The sequence below is a fragment of the Microcebus murinus genome, chromosome 17, assembly GCF_040939455.1.
Source record: "Microcebus murinus isolate Inina chromosome 17, M.murinus_Inina_mat1.0, whole genome shotgun sequence".
Lineage (NCBI taxonomy): Eukaryota > Metazoa > Chordata > Mammalia > Primates > Cheirogaleidae > Microcebus > Microcebus murinus.
Genome location: NC_134120.1, coordinates 23665244 through 23683887, shown reverse-complemented (window position 1 = coordinate 23683887; position 18644 = coordinate 23665244). Strand labels below are relative to the sequence as shown.

Here is an 18644-nt window from a genome sequence, read left to right as displayed (position 1 = left end):
GAAACCAGGTGAAGACGTGTGTCCACCAGGACAGTTCATCAGCTGGGCGGTTCTCCCTCCCCGTCCACCACCCTCTGAGACGGCCGGCGAGGGCGTGGGAAGTCAACATTCATGGTCTCGGAGGCATTTCTGGAACCCAGCAGGCCCTTTCTGGCTCTGCCTTGGATCCATTACAACTAAACACTCAACTAACCCTGGATTATTGGCAAATAGCTATGTTCCAGAAAAAGTTCTCAGTAACCCAAGATTTTGAAATTTAAATGCTCCGTTAAACACACTAGGACATTATCATCGACAGTAACATTCACACAACTCTGTGGTTTCAGAGCCCTGTGCATTCATCATTCAGGTCTTCTGTGGGGTTTCCCATGGCAGTGGTTTGGGGCAAGACCATTCTGCTAGTTGTGATGATGAACTCACCTGCAGGCTGTTTCCTCCGGCTGAGTGGGGTCTTCTATGGAGGTCACAGGTCTCCAGATAGTAAAAGAGACACAAGGCCAGCCATAAAGCTCCTTCCCATCTGGCCTCAAGCCCATCAGAGGAAGGGTAGGGTCCCTGGTCTAGACGTGAGAAGGTTCTAGCTGTCTCACTCCCAGGCAGGTTTGGTGTGATCTGCGGTGATGAGGAGATGGGAAGGGGCAGTGAGGGTGTCCCAGCAGGCTTAGGCCCCTGCAGGGCTGGGTTGACCCAGTCTTGCCAGAAAGGACCACAGTTCTGCTGGTGGACTTTAGCCAGCGTCCCAGGAACAACTGGGCACATATGCCAGGCCACTCCTGAGAGACGGCCAGAGAGCTAATGGGGGTAGTCGTGCTCCTATGGGGGTGGCCAGGCAGTGTCACATTCCTACAGACTGAACGCAGTGTGTGCCCCAGTGGCTGCACCAGCACACGGCTGCAAAATTGTTCTTATAACTTCTGGCCTACAGGCCGCAACTAATTTAGGGCACAGTCTGGTGACCAAAGAGAAGACAAGGTGGTTTTTAGAAAGAGGCAGTTCCTTGGAGGGCCCAGGCCCTCTAGAGGGTTTGTGTCTGGGGACGCCCTTGTACACCCTAATTCTTAGGTCAGGGTTGTCACAGTCTGTGGTCTATTTTATTCTGCTTTGTTGCAATTCTGTTAAATCCAAGTTGGGGAATGCGCTTGGGTGGTAGGTTGGGCTTATCTTCTGCATTTCCTGTGCGTTAAGGCCTTGGTGTACACTAACTCTGACGTTGCACAAGTTACCGTGCTGGCCAATTGGGCACGTGACCTGCCTTCTCTGGGCCTCAGTTTCCCTCCCCACACAGTAGGAATCACAGAACATCCTTTAGGCTAAAGGCAAGCCAGCACCCCGCTGACTTCCTGGGGCTGTCGGGAGACCAACCTGCTGTGATGGATGAGAACATGTTCCCGGCAGTGGACAGTATTTTCCAAGTGGGGGACCTGTCCTGGCCTCCAGTGGCGTCTCACCGAGTCTGTCTGTCCTCTTTCCCACCAGCCCCGGCCCAGGCCCCTGAGCTGGAGGATGGAAAACTCCTCGGCAGCGTCGGCCTCCTCCGAGGCTGGGAGCAGCCGCTCCCAGGAGATCGAGGAGCTGGAGCGCTTCATCGACAGCTACGTGCTGGAGTACCAGGTGCAGGGGCTGCTGGCCGACAAGACAGAGGGCGACGGCGAGAGCGAGAGGACGCAGTCCCACATCTCCCAGGTGAGCCCTGGCCTCGGCAAACTTAGAGGGGGTGACGCAGGGGACCCTGATTCTCCCAGAATTCAGTCACCTGACCCTAGACTGCCAAGGCATGGGTGGTGCCACCCAGCAGAGCACCAAGAATCCTGCAGGTGAGGCTTTGGGATACCGGCAGGAAGCACCCAGCGGTGCACACGCCCCCGCCACCCCCGACCCACCTGCACTGCATCCTATCCATGGGGCCGCTGGGGCAACAGCCAGGCTGACGGGTCTTTGAACACATCCTCTGATCACCTACGCCGTGCCAGGCGCTGTTCCCTGTCCTCAATAAGCTTCTGTTCTAGAAGAGATCTGGAAATTGTAACTCATCCATCATGCATACCATCAGAGGGCTATAACTTGTGAATAGTTTCTCTGATTTCAAATCTAGGCAGTTGTTGGCAGCCAAAGAAATTAGTCCTTGTGCTGCCTCCCCAGGGCTCCATGTGCCAGATGCTCTTAGATGTGTTAGTCATCCGACCAGAACCTCGGTTTGGTCTCGCCCCCTCCTGGGTCAGCCTGTGGCGGCCCTGACCTTGGATGGGATGTGGACTCAGCTGAAAAAGATTGTGGGTTGGGCTTTGAAAGTCTCAAGTTCTCCCCAATAAAGTATGAATGCATTGAGGGCAGGACCCTATGGCACGTACCTTTGCCTGACACCATAAATCCTCAGTAGATATCTGTTCAAGAGCTGGTTCCAGATTTGCTTCTAGCTACCTGTGTGACCTTGGCTTGAGCCCTCAATGTCTCTGGGGCTTAGTTTTCTTATCTGGCACGTGGGGATTATCCTGCTGCCTCGGGAATGTCAGAAGAGACAGAGGTACGAAAGCACAGAGGATAGGGTGCTGTCTGCACAAGGAGGGTCTCCTGTCTTGTCTGGGGTGAGGGTCCCAGGAGTCCACCTCTTGTACTTGTTGTCCTCAAGCCCGGGACTCCTGTGACAAGTAGAGAGTGAGCTACTTGGGTGTGCCCTGCTTTGGAGAAAAGCCAATGCAACCACCTGGCTCACTCTCTGGGTAGAGAGAAAGCCCGGGTCCTCTAGCTTTTTAGGAAGCCAGAAAAAAACTGGTGGCCTTCCTACAACTCAGACCAGAAGTCACCCTGGAAAGTGCTGAAGCCACAGTGATCCCGTGCCCTGTCCCCATTGGGGAGCAGGGGACAGAAAATCGCCCTAAGGGAGGAATAGAAACAGCTGCGATGCTTTCCCTAGCGTCCTTGAAGCTCTAGATTGCAAGTGTATGCCTGTAATTTGTTCATCGTTCAGTCTGCGAGTGTTTACTGAGCCCCGCGCCGCGGGCCAGCGCTGTTCCAAAGGGTGCGTCCGGGAGTGAGTGAAGCTGACAAAACGCTCTGCCCTCGTGGGACTTACATTCTAGTAGTGGGTGATCCTTGCAATGGAGAAAAATAAAGCAAGAAAATGGAAGGGGCAGGGAGTGAGGAGGGGCAGGAGGGACTTGCAATTTTAAGTGTACTAGGCAGGGACGATGTCACGGAAGGAAGGCCAGGGGCGAGCCAGGCAGGAGCATCAGGCCAAGGGAGCAGCCCGTGCACAGCGCTGGGCTGGAAGAGAGGTCCAGGCGCAGCAAGGGGGCTGGGTGCTGGGGCAGAGGACGAGGGCGCTAGAGCTAGGGAGACAGGGAGAGTAGGACCCTGGCGATGGGACCTGGGGTCGCCCCACTTTAGAAAGAAGGGCTGTGAGGAGGAGCCAGCCAGAGGGAGCACTGGGGCTGGAGGATGGCCAAGCCAGCGTGGGGTGCTGAAGGCAGGGGATGGGAGTGGGGAGGGGAGGCCTTCGAGGAAGCCAGAGGGGGACTGCCTGGGGTGCTGCTGCCAGGCCATGTTGTCGGGCCTGAGAATGGCTGTCCGAGCAGTGGAGACCATGACGGGGGTGTCCCCGTTGGGTAGTGGGGGTGAAAGCCTGGCTGGGTTGGCTCAAGGGAGAGCAGAGGAGACGGACTGGAGACAGGAGTATAGCACGACTGACCGCCTTGAGGAGCTCAGCTGTGAAGGGCAGAGACGTGGTGGCATTTGGGAACGCATAGGAGCGACATGTGTGTTTGTTGTGGGGAGTGGTGGGGCAGGAGGAGGGTTGCTGGAGGCCTGTCCTGTCCCCAGCCCCTGGGGTCATCCACAGGATGTGCAGCCTCGCATTGAAAATGACCCCTGCAGCTTAGCTGTGGGTTCTTCAGCTGCTTTCAGCCATGAAGAGGCAGGTGCAGAGCTATGACCATGACTTCAGCCAGGATTGACGTTTCTCCAGGGAGTACGGTGCAGGGAGAGGGGACACGGGGGGGGGGGGTGTAGGGGGAGGGAGGTGAGGGAGTGATGGTGGTGGTATAGCCTGGAAGCCGAGCCAGGTGAGGAGGGCAGTGGGCACAGGGCGGGCGGTGGATGCTGAGGCTGGAAGGGTCAGCGTATTGGAGGGTTGGTGAGCCCAAGAACTGTTGGAGGGAATCGGAGGGACTGAGCTAGAAGACGGGGCATCCAAGAGTAGGTGGCCAGGGAAAGGCTGGGTATGAGCTTGGGAATTCCTGGGGGACAGGGAAGACCAGGAGGAGAGCTGGTCATGGGTCTCAAAATTGCCAAGAAAGGACAAAACAGAACGTTGGAGAGGGTGGCTGTGATCCAGGAGAAGAGCCCTCAAGGAGAGCAGAGAGCGAGGTGGGGGTGGCGGCATCGTGGTCTACGACTGATTGCAAGGAGGGTGGCAAGAGTCTCATCTAACAGTGCATTAATTTATTTTTGTAACTTCTTTTCTTAGTTTAAGCTATCCTTATTGTACAATTAACAATATTATAACCTGGAGTGGACTGGAGTATCATGATCAGGATGAATTGGAAAATTCCAAGAGAAATTAGCCTCTTTGCATTGTTTAGGGCAGGAACTAGGTGACCCAACTCTTGCATCCGAGAGCTGAGTTCCCTGGGAGCAGGCCCCGTGGACGGGCGCGTGGGCTGGCCTGGAGCTCCCTGGCGTGTGCTCCCTGCCTCCCCCACCGTGTGGAACCCGGGGCCTCCGGTGGGGTATCCTTGGAAGTTCCTCCAGCTAAAATTAAAATGCAATTTTACAGGAGGAGGGGCCCAGGAAGCTGTGAAGCTTCACCCAGAGGCATGCTTTGCTGATGGTGGAATTTCTGTGCCCAGAGCAGCCATCTGCGAGACAGTTTTGGAAAGAGGGGCCCTCCCGGCACCTCTGATCTCCTGGTGATGACTGATTACCAAGCTCTTGGGAGGGAGGGCAGGTGGTGGAGTGCCCTCGGTCTGGGCCCTCTGCTTCTGGCTCCTGCTGCTGGGATCAAGTGGGCCTGACTCACACGTGGACACCCACATCTGTGTGGCAGGGGGGCAAGACTGAGGAGGGGCTTCTAAACCAATGTCTGCTGTGAGGCGGAGTATGGGGACCACCACCACTGGTGACATTGGATGCATTCTTTAAACTTTCCCCATGCTCTGGAGTTCCTTTTTTTTTTTTTTTTTTGACAGAGTCTCACTCTGTTGCCCAGGCTAGAGTGAGTGTCGTGGCATCAGCCTAGCTCACAGCAACCTCAAACTCCTGGGCTCAAGGGATCCTTCTGCCTCAGCCTCCCCAGTCGCTGGGACTACAGGCATGCGCAACCATGCCCAGCTAATTTTTTCTGTATATATATTAGATGGCCAATTAATTTCTTTCTATTTTTAGTAGAGACAGGGTCTTGCTCTTACTCAGGCTGGTTTTTTTTTTTTTTTTTTTTTTTTTTTTGAGACAGAGTCTCACTTTCTTGCCTAGGCTAGAGTGAGTGCCATGGCGTCAGCCTAGCTCACAGCAACCTCAAACTCCTGGGCTTTAAGCAATCCTACTGCCTCATCCTCCCGAGTTGCTGGGACTACAGGCACGAGCCACCATGCCCGGCTAATTTTATATATATATATATATATTAGATGGCCAATTAATTTCTTTCTATTTTTATAGTAGAGACGGGGTCTCGCTCAGGCTGGTTTTGAACTCCTGACCTTGAGCAATCCGCCCGCCTCGGCCTCCCAGAGTGCTAGGATTACAAGCGTGAGCCACCGCACCCGGCCTCAGGCTGGTTTTGAACTCCTGAGCTCAAACGATCTTCTGGCCTCAGCCTCCCAGAGTGCTAGGATTACAGGCGTGAGCCACTGTACCTGGCCTAGAGTTCCCTTGAAGAATCCAAACCCCTGGCAAGATTCCGGGACCCGGAAAGGAGGGACGTTTCAATCCCGATCCTCCTGAACCCCTGCCTCCCCTGCCCCCACACTCACAAACACACCAGGGGACAGACTCCAGAGCAGGGGACAGCTGTGGCCAGCTCAGAGCAAGGCCAAGGTCAGATGTGTGTCTACATGAGACACTTCTTTAAAAAATACCAGTCTCTAGGACACAGCCTTATGGGAAATATTTCTGCTAAGTCACTTTTGTTTGTTTTTATTTAACCTGGTGACTATTTTAAATGGAAACCAAAAAATAAAAAAATAAAAGAACACAAAACCAAACACTCAGAGAATGTGTCTGTCTGCCTGTCTGCGGTGATGTTTTGAATCTTCTGGGAAAGGAAAATCGTTAAGAATCTTGGAAACCTTGAGAAACCTGAGGGAGTGGAGAACAATGTTGCTCTTCAAGGCAGTGAGGTCACTTTTTAGGGTGTGAGAAGTGACAGTTAACACTCCAGGAAGAAAACATCTCACATGATGCTTCTACAGTTGTGCCCCACCCCCATCCCTCCCTCAGGAACAGCTGGAAAGAAAACACGGGTGGATAGGTAGATGGATCTTCCGCACCCAAATGTGGGTAGCCAGGAGAATGTGTATGTGCAGTTTCCAACACTCTCTGGATACCATATTTAAAATTATACCCCTCCCCATATTTTAGGAGCAGCTACTCTCCAGTGGATCCCAAGTCCCCAGAGTCATATCCAGAAAGTTCTCGCTCTGTCCTTAGGAGGAAGAGGATTATAGCCCTATCCTAAAGGAAGGAAACTGAGGCACAGAGATGGACAATGGCCAAACCACATTGCTCAGTGGTGGCTGAGTGGGCCCGGGAGCCCCAGCCCCACCCTACTCACTTCTAGTTTCCTGCTGGGTGTAGGCTACAATGGGTAGGGTGTTGGGCGGCGAATACATAATGTTTCCTATGGAAAGAGCATTAGGACTCCACATCTCATTGACCACAAACCTTTCGGGGAAGAAGCGAGGACGTTACAAGTGGGGAGAAGTTTGGTACTTACAATGGTAGTGGGTGCTGTCATGCGTCGAGACAAAGCTGTAGAGCAGTGTTTGCAACGCCGGCTGAACACAGAAGCCTCAGGGAGCCTTGGAAAATATTGATGTACGGGCCTCGTCTCCGGACACCCGGCTGAATACGGGGGACGCCTGGGCACTGACATTTTCACAGGCCCTGGTGTGAGTCTGGTGTCCCGCTGAGGTTGGCAGCCATGGCTGGGGCAAGGCTGTCTCCTTTTTCGCGCCTCCCTGGCCAGCTGCCTCCTCCTGCAGTCTCCTGGAAGGAGGGAACGTGGGGACATTGTGAAGAGCAGACACGTTTAATGGAGGCATGGTTTCCAATAAATTCATGTTAACAGGCCAAATTCAGAGCCAGGGAGGGTGAAGCTAACTCCGATAGTGCTTTTTGATGCTGTCAGGCACTTGGAAGTCCTGGCTTTTGTTGAAAATGTGAAATGATTTTTTTTTTTTAATTCCCATGGCCCTGTGTCCTAGACAAAGTGATCTTTCAAAGAGAGATGCAACGATGGAGATGTGTAGAGTAGGGTCAGAGCATTCCGATTGACTGAATATCTTTTGCTAACATGTTTTTCCTTCTCTTTCCCTTCACATTCCTCCTTCATTCTGCCTTCCCTCTTCACCATTCCCTCACCCCTTTTAAAATCCCATTTTTTCGTTTCCTCCTGCCCTTAAATCCATTTTCCCCACCATCTTGTTTGCAGGAGGAAGCGCTCAATGGTGGACCACCCATCATGAAAGGCTTAACAGAAGAAGTGAGTTCATAGGAGGACTGCAGGGTGGTTGGGCATGGGGGATTTATTCTGCATTTCCCCTTGTTTAAAACATTTTATTTTTAATCATATGAGTACTTTATGCATGCATTCTCATGGTGCATGAAAATTTGAATATTAACAATAAAATCTTCCTGAGTTACCACCTCAGTCCACTGCCTTACCCCTACCTGCCAGCCAATTGATGAATTAACTTCCTCACCATTTTTAATGCATTTACTGACATATAGACGACTCATAGAAATACATTATTTCAAAATCAGATATCGTAGCCACTGGATATGTTGTTCAGTAACTTGAATTTTTCACCTAACCATATGCCCTAGGGATTCTTTCTGGGTTTGTACATCCTCTGTGTTCTGGGTAATGGCTGCACACTTGTCCGTGGTATGGATTTATTTAACCCTTCATTTAATGATGGGTATTCAGGTTACTTCTAAATTTTCCCGTGGAAATACATGATACTCAAGTGCATTCTGTTGGACATTCCTCCTTCGGCACAAATAAAAGTCTTTCTTCAGGTAGACGCTGAGCAGTAGAATTCAAGTTAATAGCTGTTACCAAATTGCTCTCCAGAATGGCTGTGCCATTAGTCACAGTGGCAAAAGTGCGTTGGGACACCTTGTCATTTTAATTTGCATTGTCTTGATTTCTAGTGAGCTTGGATGCTTTTAAATTTGATTACTGGCCATTTTTTTTTAATAGGCTAAAATTTTATTTCATTAAAGCAACATTTGGAAAAACAGAAACAATTGGCAAATAGAAAAAAAACCCACTATCATTTTATGACAACTAGTGTAATTTTTGTGGATTTTTTCTTTATGCATGTTTTATAAAGCTGTACTTCTAGTGTTTATGTAAGTTTTAGCTTGCTTGTTTATTTAGTATGATCTCCTAGACATCATTTGGTGGTTTTTAGCATAAAGTGTAGTTGTTGAAATCTGCTCGTGTTCTGCCAGGTACTTACTCTTGGCTAAGTAGTAAAATACAATATAATTAGGGCTAACATTTATTCAATCAGACTCTGTTGTAGGCTCTGGGGGAAAAGCCATGAGCAGAACAGTGGTGATCACTGTCCTCTTAGGGCTTCATTCTCATGGGGACAGACAGACACTGGCAGAGAAGGCAGTGGAGTGTTAGGAGGCGCTGTGTGGCTGGGTGGCGCAGGAGGTGGGTAGGAGTGGAGGCTGGGCCTAGAAGGCTCCATAGGAGCCAAGATTTGAAGGAAGTGAGAGAGTGGGCAGCTTGGGGATGAGCATCTGGGCAGAGGGAACGGGGGGCAAAGTGGGAGTGTGGGGGTGCCCCACTTCGTCATTAGCAGAGTGAGCGGGAGGAGCATGTTAGAGAGCGAGCACCCTGGCCTTGCCCTGAGTGGGAGGGGGAGAGACGTGGGGGGACAGAGGAGGAGGAGGAAGAGGATGTGAGTAGAGGAGGGGCACAGAGGACCGGCCGAATGTCATGGCTCTGGACGCTGTGTGGGGACTAAGCTCTGGCGGGCGGCTGGGGGTGGGGGTAGCTGAAAAGAGAGGAAGCAGGAGACCAGGAAGCCAGCTCACGGGTCCAGGGAGAGGTGGTGGGGATTCGGCAGTGTGGCCGCCGTGGAGGTGCTGAGATGCCGTTGGAGTCTGGGTCTACTTTGGAGATGCTGACACCGTGATTGACCCTGAGGATTTTAGCCTGAGCAAATAGAAAGATAGACTTTCCAGAAATGCGATATGGAAGACTCCGGAAGAGCAGCTTTGGGGAGCAAAGGTCAAGTGCTCAGTTTGGGACATGAAAGGTGATAGATATCGTTAGGCGTCTTAGCAGAGATGCTGGTCCAGCCGGTCTGTGTGCAGGGTTTGCGTTTGGAGCAGGGAAATGAACTCAAGATTCACATTTGTAAATAATCAGCATATGGATGGTGTTTGAAGCCCAGGAAGTGAGGAAATTTGGAAGAGAAGGTCAAAGATTGAGCCATAAGTTAAGACGTTGGGGAGGCGAGGAGAAGCTAACAAAGGAGACTGTGTCAAGTGTTTCTCACATGTTAACTCACTTACTCTTTATAATTCTACGAAGAAGATGCTGTTATCATCACCATTTTATAAGGGAGGAAACTGAAGCACAGAGAGGTTGATTGAATTTCCCGAGGTCGCACAGCAAGTACGTGGAAAGCCTGGGGTTTGACCCAGGGGGTCTGTCTCCAGGTGCCATATACTTACCCTCTCTGCTTTTGGTAGATCTGTTTTTATTACAGGTGGGCAAACTTCGTCTTGGGGATGAAGTGACTTGCCCAGTGTCATAGAGTAAGCCGCAGAACTGGGATATGAACTCAGGGTTGTGTGCTTCAAGAACTCAAGCTCTTAATCACTATGCTAAGCTGCCTCTGCACCAGGAACGTTGTTTTTTTTAAGATAGGAACAAAAGCCCTTCTCCCTCTCTCAAATCTCAGCCATGGGCAGCATCCTGTCCCCTGACCATAGTCTTTTCTAGAGGCTCCCTGTGGATCGAGATGGAGCTGCCAGGCAGTTTCGGGTCCTGCTGCCCGTCTTGGTTCTCCTCCCCTGGGCAGTGAGCCCTGTCCCCAGGATAAGGGAAGAAGCTGGCAGTGTCCTCTGTTGGAGGGGTTGGGTCTTTAGGCTGGCAGGATTCTGGCTGGGCTCTGGGAGGCTGTGAGGAAGCCACCTCCCCCATCAGCCTCGGGTCCCCTTCAGGGGAATGGGGGCATCAGGCGACATTCTGAAGTGCCCACGTGGGGCAGGTTTTGCAAACAGAGGCCATGTCCCACCACACGCCCATCCATTCAGACCCTTCGCAGGCCCTCGAAATAAGCCCCTGGGTGGTTCTGACACACCCTTGGTTAAGAAGCCCTGGGTAAGGTGACCTTTTAAATAATTTTTATTTTGAAAGAATTTCAAGTGTATATAGAAATTACAATAATAACACAAAAAATTTCTGCCTGTTTGTTAACATTTTACTACCTTTGCACCCATGTTCTCTCTCTCTAAATATTTATTATAATGACATATATATATGTAATTTTTATATATTACTTTTTTCTGAATAATTTAAAAGTAAGTTCCAGATGTGATGCCCTTTTATCTCTTGACACTTCAATGTATTTGCTAAGAATGAGGACATTCTCTTATATAATCATAATACAGGAAATAAACATTGATATAATACTATTGCTTAATCTACAGACCTTGTGTCTCACCAGTTTTCCCAATAATATTGTTTATAGCAAAAAAAAAAAAATGCAGCTGTGATCTGTGATCCAAGATCACAGGTGATCACTCATTGCATTTAGTATCTGTCATTTTTTTTTTTTTTTGGCTCTTTGATTGCACCTGTTTATGCGGTTTGCTCATCCCTGGGTAAGTTATCAATCACACACCCCCCCTCGGTCTCCATGCTTGCAGGGTGCCACGAGGAGGCAATGTGAACACAGTATTCTAACGGGCTTAGAATAGTACTTCAATTTAAGTGAAATCTTTGTATATTCTGGTGATTTTTCCTTTGTCGTACAATAGTCCCCCCTCATCTGTAGTTTCACTTTCCATGGTTTCAGTTACGTGTAGTCTCAACTGCAGTCTGAAAATATTCAATTGAAAATTCCAGAAATAAGCAATTTATACATTTTAGATTGTATGCTGTTCTGAGTGGCATGATGGAGTCTCACCCTCTCCTGCTCAGGGCGTGAATTGTCATCCGTTTGTCTAGGGTATCCATCGTCATCTTGGTCACTTAGTGGCCGTCTCAGTTATCAGATGGAATAAACGTCATGTACACAGGGTTCGGTGCTACCTGCGGTGTCAGGCGTCCACTGGAGGTGTTGGAAAACATCCCCTGAGGATAAGAGGGGGCTGCTGTACATGTCACAAGTAGCTTCCCACTTGTCTTTGCTCATGACTTCTTTTGTCACATAGACATTTAAAATTTTTATGTCATTTTGACAGAGTTCAAAACTTGGATAGTGTAAGGTAGACATCTAGAGTAATTTTTTTCTTTAATGTCTAGCTGGTTGTCTCAATACTGTGTATTTATCAGTGAACTTCTCCTTTGCCCCAATTTAAAACACTATCTTTATCATATACCAAGTTCTCATTTGAACTTTAATTTGCTTATGGATGCGGCTTTATCAGTTGATCTGCTTTTCTTTTCCTGTACTGATTTAACACGTTGCTTTGGCTCTAGCCTGATGATGTACTTTGATATCTGGTGGGGCCAGTCCCTGCGGGGAATTTTAGACACCACTGAAAAGTGGGCCCAGTTTAGGGCTAGGACCTTCAGCCACCCCTAACTTTGAGCTTTTCCCTCCTCACTCCTCCATCTCCAACGCCCGGAGCCTTGTGGTCTTCCCCAGCCTCTCCTAAAACGCTGTCCCTTCTGGGATGCAAATGAATGATGGCTTATTTTCATTGTTTTTTTTTTTTTTGCTGTAAAATACTTAAAATATACTAGTAAGAGCAGGCAATAATAGAATAAACTTCTATTTTGAGTGCAGAACAAATATCTGTGCTCTCGTGTTTATTAAATCTTAACCCTGTGTCATATGTGTTCCAGCTTTTTAAATTCAGGCATAAATTATAACAGGTGCAGTTGAGGCCCTAAACCACGCTTGTGAATCCGATGTTCACTGTCCGCGTATGTAACCACTTCCCACGTTTCCTGCCTCTTTCTCTTGAATGACCTTTCACGTAAGATATCACCTTTACCCGCCGAGAAGACTTGCAGGTTAAGGAGGCTCAAAGCTGTCAGGCTGTCGGCCTGCAAGGAGAAGTGTTCTCCGTGTGGGATTTCGGGCTGGGCCCGGGCCGAGGAGAGTGTCTGGAGAGGCGGGACCCTGCCTGTTATTACTCTTGTCAGACGGGTCAGGACAGGTTCTGTGGAGGTCTGCGTCTGGAGACGTTCCGGGTGCTGGCTCAGAGAGGCAGTGTTGGCAGGAGGTGGTGTCATTGAGAGCAGCATCCCGGCAGAGACGGGGAAGGAACTTGGAATAGGGAAGGGAGGGCTTGCAGAGGACCTGGGAGGAAGCACGTGTCCCTGGTGGAGGTGGTTCGGACAGCGGCCCTGGGGGGGACACCCCTGGGGCTGCGGCTTGGCCAGGGGTTTGCGGTGGGTAGAGCTTGCTGGGACAACCGTGATAATTCACACAGTCCCTCCCTGGGTGCCATGGACGCTGCACACCCAGGACCACAGTCCCTCCTCCTGCCCGGGGACTGTGCCTGGACCCAGCCTTGCTAGGTCTCGGGAACAGCTCTCTGTGGACGTCATCATCTCGCTCCCTTCCCAGGGGCACAGCCCCCTCTGCACCTGCCGCTTGTCTGCCCACACTCGCGGATCCATTTCTCCATTTCCATCTGCACCCCCACGGCTGACGGCCCACACATGTGGCCTCGTCTCCTGACCTGCTTCCTCGCCCCCTCCCCCACCAGTTCAGCCTTCCCTAGCAGGCGAGCCCTCCCCGACCGAGCCTTCCACCCCTGTCTGCGGAGGAGATGACTCTGACGTCTTTAGCTTGACAGCTGTCATCTCTCCACAGTGGCCGCTGCTCCCCTGCACCTGTTGACACGCTCGGGCTCACTCTTTTCTGGGAATCTTGGGCTGGAAGGAACATGGATTCCTTCCTCTAAGCCCCTACCAAGAACACAGTCTTCCTCATCTCAGCCGCACGGTCGCACCTCTCCTTGCATGGCTGTGATGTGACATGTCTTACCTCTCCTAAGAAGGGGTCTCTTGCCAGTCCCAGACAGAAGGCACTCGGGACATGGCGTTTGGTGGCCAGTGGAAAGTTACAGGTGACTTTGGATGAAGTGGAGTGGTCTCCTTGGAGCTGGGAACTGCTCTTGGAAAGCTCTCCAAGGGGGGTGAGGTTGCGTACGGACGCAAGTGAAGCCTCTGTGTCCTCGTGCCAGGAGGAGCCAGCTGGGCTCCCAGCCCCACCCTGCCCGGGATCATGCTGAGCCAGGAGGAGGTGTGCCCACCCATGAGTCACCGTGCTGCGGGATGTCACCTCGGTGGTGTGCAGCTGGGGTTGAAGTGTTTGGGGTGCCTGGAAGGGGAGAAGCCTTTTCCCAAGAGGCTGCCCTAGGATGGGATGAGGAGTGCACATGTGACCTTGTCTTGTCCCCAGCCAGGGGACACCGTGTGCCTTAGCTGACCCCCACCCCACGCTGTCAGCCAGGCTCCACCTGGGGGAGGAGAAACCACTTCAGCGTGTAAAGCAGAGGGATTGTTTTCACAGCACTGGAAACATTATATACATCCGTCCATAGATACATACACACATTTGTGTGTGTTTATTATTCAAAAATGTGTATATAGGTACTTATAAATATGTATACATGCATAGGTGTGCATGCATGTATATGCAAATATGCATGTATACATGTATGTGCACATATGCATGCATACATGTGTATCACTTTTTGTTTGGGAATTATTTTAGACTTATAGCCAAGGTGCAAAAATAGGACAGAGTGTTCCTGTACGCTTGTCACTCAGCTTCCCCTCATATGAACATCTTACATAACCATAGGACAATGATCAGAAGTAAGAAATTAGCATTGGTACAATGCTCTTAACTAGAGACTCTATTAAGATTTCACCAGCTTTTCTGCTAATGTCCTTTTTGTGTTCCACGATCCAAATTTGCATTTAATTGCCATATCTCCTCCTTCCCCTCCAACCTGTGATACTTTCTTGGTCTTGTCTTTTCTTTTTCAACCTTGACTCATTTGAAGAGTTCTGATCACTGATTTTGGGGAAAGCTCATCAGTTTGGGGGGCCCAATGTTCTCTGATGATATCGTCAAGGGTATGGGTGTTTGTCAAGAGTATTCGGGAGAGGGGTGCCCCTCTCAGCGCATCCTGCCGGGGGGGGGGGGGGGTCCGTGGTGGCAATACATGTTGTTACCAGTCAGATCCACCTTGACACTGGCTGGCGTGGTGTCTGATGGAGTTCTCATTTTCTGCTTTTCCCCCTTGTTAATTATTAATGATAAATACCTCCATTTACTCCAGAAACTTTGAGACTGCAATTTTTGAAACGGAGGGAATTTAATCCGGGGGGTTGGTTCCCCAGAGCTGAGAAGCTGCACAACCATAGATCGCAGCCTCAGGCAGCCGTTACATCTCTTAACCTGATGAGCTGCAAAGGATGGGGGGTCAGGGGCACGCGCAGAAGCCTGTCTGGGGAGGGCTGGAGCCACGAAGGAAGGACCCCCAGGCTCTGCTGGCAATGCCGCCTGGGTTGTAGCGAGTCGGGGAGAAATGCCCTGGCCTCCCTTCTCCCGTCTCCCAGTGGCTGAACCCAGCCGGCAGCCAGGAGCCCGGGAACCGCAGTCTGCAGGGGTCAGGGCTGGGCAAGAAGTGGTTCTGACGCCTTTGCCGTATCTCCAGGGCTGCGCTGTCCAATGTGGTAGCCACAAGGCACCTGTGGCTCTCAACCACTTGAGACGTGGCTCATCCAAGCTGTGCTCTATATGGATTTCAAAAACTTAGTGTAGATAGAAGAATATAAAATATCTCATTGATAAATTCTTATATTGATTGCCTATTGAAGTGATATTTCGATATATGGGATTAAATAAAATGTATTATTTAATTTAATTTTACATGTTTCCTTTAAAAATCTGGCTACTAGAAAATTTACAGTTGTGCCCGTGGCTGCTATTGGTGGCTCTCGTTTCATTTCAGTTGGGCAGTGCTTGCTCGGGAGTGCACTTGTACCCAGCCTGTGTTATCAGCATTGTAGTAATTTGCCCTTCCTGGAAAAAGGTCATGCCCTTGACAAACTGTTAGGAGGGCACGTCCAGCCAAGGTTTTAGAAAACCAGGACTTCCCCGGCCTGCAGCCACCCACACTCACACTGTTGACCAGGGGACCAGGTGCATCAAACGGAGAGACCAGGCTTCCCTCTGCGCTTCATGCAGCACACGCGGTGCAGGGTCAGTCAGCGTTCAGCAGCGTTAGCCGGAGGCTGGCTAATGTTTAACACAGCCACAAAAGTGCCGCCCTATAGCTAGCCGGCACCTGACGGGAGAGCTGTACTCCTGCCACATATCTGTGCAAGGTTTTTATAGCTTACAAAGGTCCTCTCTGCCTGTGCTGCGGACTCGCCCAGCGCTGCTGCCCCACTCTGTAGAGGGTGAAACGAAGCCTGAGAGATCGCATGGATTTCAGTGGCTCCCAGACTTCCGGGGCATCGCTGGGGAGCTTGTCGAAATGCTGATCCCCAGGCCCTGGCGTGATGCACAGAGGGTGGAGGGTGGGGCCCAGGGACCTCTGCAGGCAGACTCTGGGGACTGTCATGCAGGTGGCTGTCAGACCACACTTCGGGACACACCCACGCTCTGAGCTCTCAGGGGTGTGACTGCTGGGACTGGGCTTAAGCCGGGCGTCTGATGGCCAGGCTGGGCACTTTCCCTGTGCCAGGGCCGTCACTTTTTGGAGGTGGACATGCAGGAAGAACTGCATGTACGTGCCTCATCTCCAGCTCTAGCCGCATCCTTGACATTGGAGAAGGCAAGTGTGGCTGAAGCCCAGTCACGCGGTCAGGTGTGGTGCTGGTTGTCCAAAACGCATGATAACCCGGTGTCATGTCTGGTTGACTGGAATGTAGCCGGGTCTTCGTCACTTTGGTGGGCTGAGGGGAGGGGAAGTTAGTTTACCTCCCCCAGGCATACAGCGAAGGTTCATCTTGATGTGCAGTTGGGAGATACGAACTTGGACCTGGTGCTCGGGAAGGATTTGCTCTTGCAAATGGCCAAGTAGAGTTTGATTCCCGTGCTACTGTGGAAGGGCAGGGGCACACCTGGGGGCCCGGGCCGGGTGAGGGTGAGGCTGGCTGTCCTGCCGTCACTGACCACTCCTTTCTGCCCTGCAGTGGACGGCGGACTGCAACGAGCCACTAGACAGCAGCTGTTCCTTCTCCCGAGGGCGAGCCCCCCCGCAGCAGGTAGGGAGCCAGCTCTGTGCTCTGTCTGGGGGCGTCGTGTGTCTTGTCTGTCTGGGTCCTGGGTGGCTCCTGAGCAGTGACGATATAGAGATTGCGGGAGGTGGGAGGGGGAAGGTGCATCTGCCCCTATGGAAAGTTCGCCCTTAATTCCCTGTCCCAGTGAAACACCCCTGCCCCAAACTCATCAATCCGTAAGATTGCGTTTTAGTAGCAGCATTATATAGAATAACACACATTTGGAAACAACCCAAACATCCACTGAGAGGAGAATGGGGACGTGCCTTGTGACATATGCTCACGGTGGAACATGCTACAGCAGTCAAGGGACTGAACTGGAGGTTCATGCACCCACATTGATGGACCCCACAAACAATGGGACGTGGTGCATTTTCTTGCTGGTGGGCAATTTGGAGATCACCTCTACTCTAGGTCTGCAGAGGGCTCGGGAGGAGCAGTTTATTGGGGGCGTAGTCACAGACCTGTGCCTCCCCCCGGCTGGCCAAATGCCCTGGGACCTGTCTAGAGTCTTCCACTTCTCTGCTGCTTGCCTGTGATGTCCTAAGAGGCTTGTCAGTGGGTCGTGTGGCCCAGAGGGAAGGGATGCAGCTGCTCTTTGAGAGCCATCCTGGTGACCCCAGGCCCCCCAGTACCCCCTCACCCTCTGGTGGTCCTGCTGTTCTTGCCGATACCTCACCCCTGCCTGCGGGAGCCCGTGCAATTAGAGGCTGAGAAAACCCCAGCTCAGCCTTGTGATGAAAGGCCTGATTTTTAGACATCAGAGACTGAATTAATTATGCACAAATAAGAGGGTGCCACAATCAAGACAAGTTTATTTTCTCTTGCTACCAGCCTGGATGGGTCTGCAGGGCTGGGCTGGGCTGGCAGCTCAGCAGTGTCAGGTGGGCTCCCTCTCTCTTGCTGCTCTGCCTTCTCTGTGGCCTTTGTCCGCGTGGCCTGTAGTGGCTCATGCCCATGTCCATGCTCCCACCAGTGGGGGCACGCACCCTGAGTCTTTTCCCTGGGAACTTCTGATTCCCCCTCATGGAGCAGCTGTCTCCTGATGCCCCCTGGTGGAGGGATCCAAGCTGGCCAGTGTCCCTTGAGTGACCGAGCCACAAGGAAAGCCCCATGTAGCTGGCCTGTGGCAGCTGCCCTCGCCACACCTGTCCCACAGGGGCTCACTGATGGGGCACCAGGGAGCTGCCCATTCACGCGTGTATTTGCTGTGTGTGGCTCTGTTGTGGTGCTGCTGGCCCAGCTGCCCTTCAAGTCCCCCTTTGGCCCAACCCACCAGGAGCGAGAACACAGGTCCAGCTCTCGGGGACACCACCAGCCCCATGGGCACACCAGCTGGCCTCCTCACTGCCCCTCTCGCCCAGGCAGACACTTTCATGTTGCCATCAAGCTGTCCCATGTACATCTGCCTGTGCCCTCAGCCAGCTGGGCGACCCTAAGGTGGGGCTGGCTCTGTGTCTCAGCCACCACTGGCCTCGGGCCTTGCACACAGCAGGGGTTCAGCAGAGATGCCTGAGACTGCACTGAGTGGGCCCAGGCCTGGTCCATGCAGCCATTCCCTAGTGCCCCTTTCCTCTGGCCACACTAACTTTGATGAGCTTTCTGGGGCTGTTCGGATGGGGTGGGGGGAGCTCTACTAACCCACATTCACCCATGGGGGAGAATTAGTTTCTGGGGGAAACTAATCAAGGTGGGTGGCTGTCTGCTCTGTGCTCCCATGAAAGCCTGACTTGGCTGCATGTGCCCAGGAAAGCAGAGGTTGGGAGGAGGACGCTGAGTTCTTCCTTCTGCCCAGAAAGCTCTGGGTGGCGGGTCACAGACCACGCCCTGAACCAGAGCCCAGGTGCAGGCACCATTTGGAGATTAGTCATGCTCTGGGATTGTTTATTCACCCACAGAAGACTGCCATCCTCATTCTGCTTGTTATTTTAACGAATATATATATATATATATATATATATATATATATATATATATA

At 51.6% G+C, this 18644-nt stretch overlaps 1 protein-coding gene across 6 annotated transcripts in view; it reads left to right on the top strand.

The window, feature by feature from the left end:
- CTIF (cap binding complex dependent translation initiation factor) overlaps positions 1-18644 on the top strand; it is a 273428-nt gene that overhangs the window by 61804 nt on the left and 192980 nt on the right. For 4 of the 6 annotated variants that reach the window (XM_012745339.3, XM_012745341.3, XM_012745338.3 and 1 more), the window contains exons 2-4: positions 1477-1683; positions 7643-7693; positions 16580-16651. In XM_012745339.3, the coding sequence (XP_012600793.2) occupies positions 1504-1683; positions 7643-7693; positions 16580-16651 (303 nt within the window). In that variant the 5' untranslated portion in view covers positions 1477-1503. The remainder of the gene's footprint in view (positions 1-1476; positions 1684-7642; positions 7694-16579; positions 16652-18644) is intronic. The other 2 variants (XM_012745342.3, XM_020282340.2) reach the window with 1 other exon arrangement.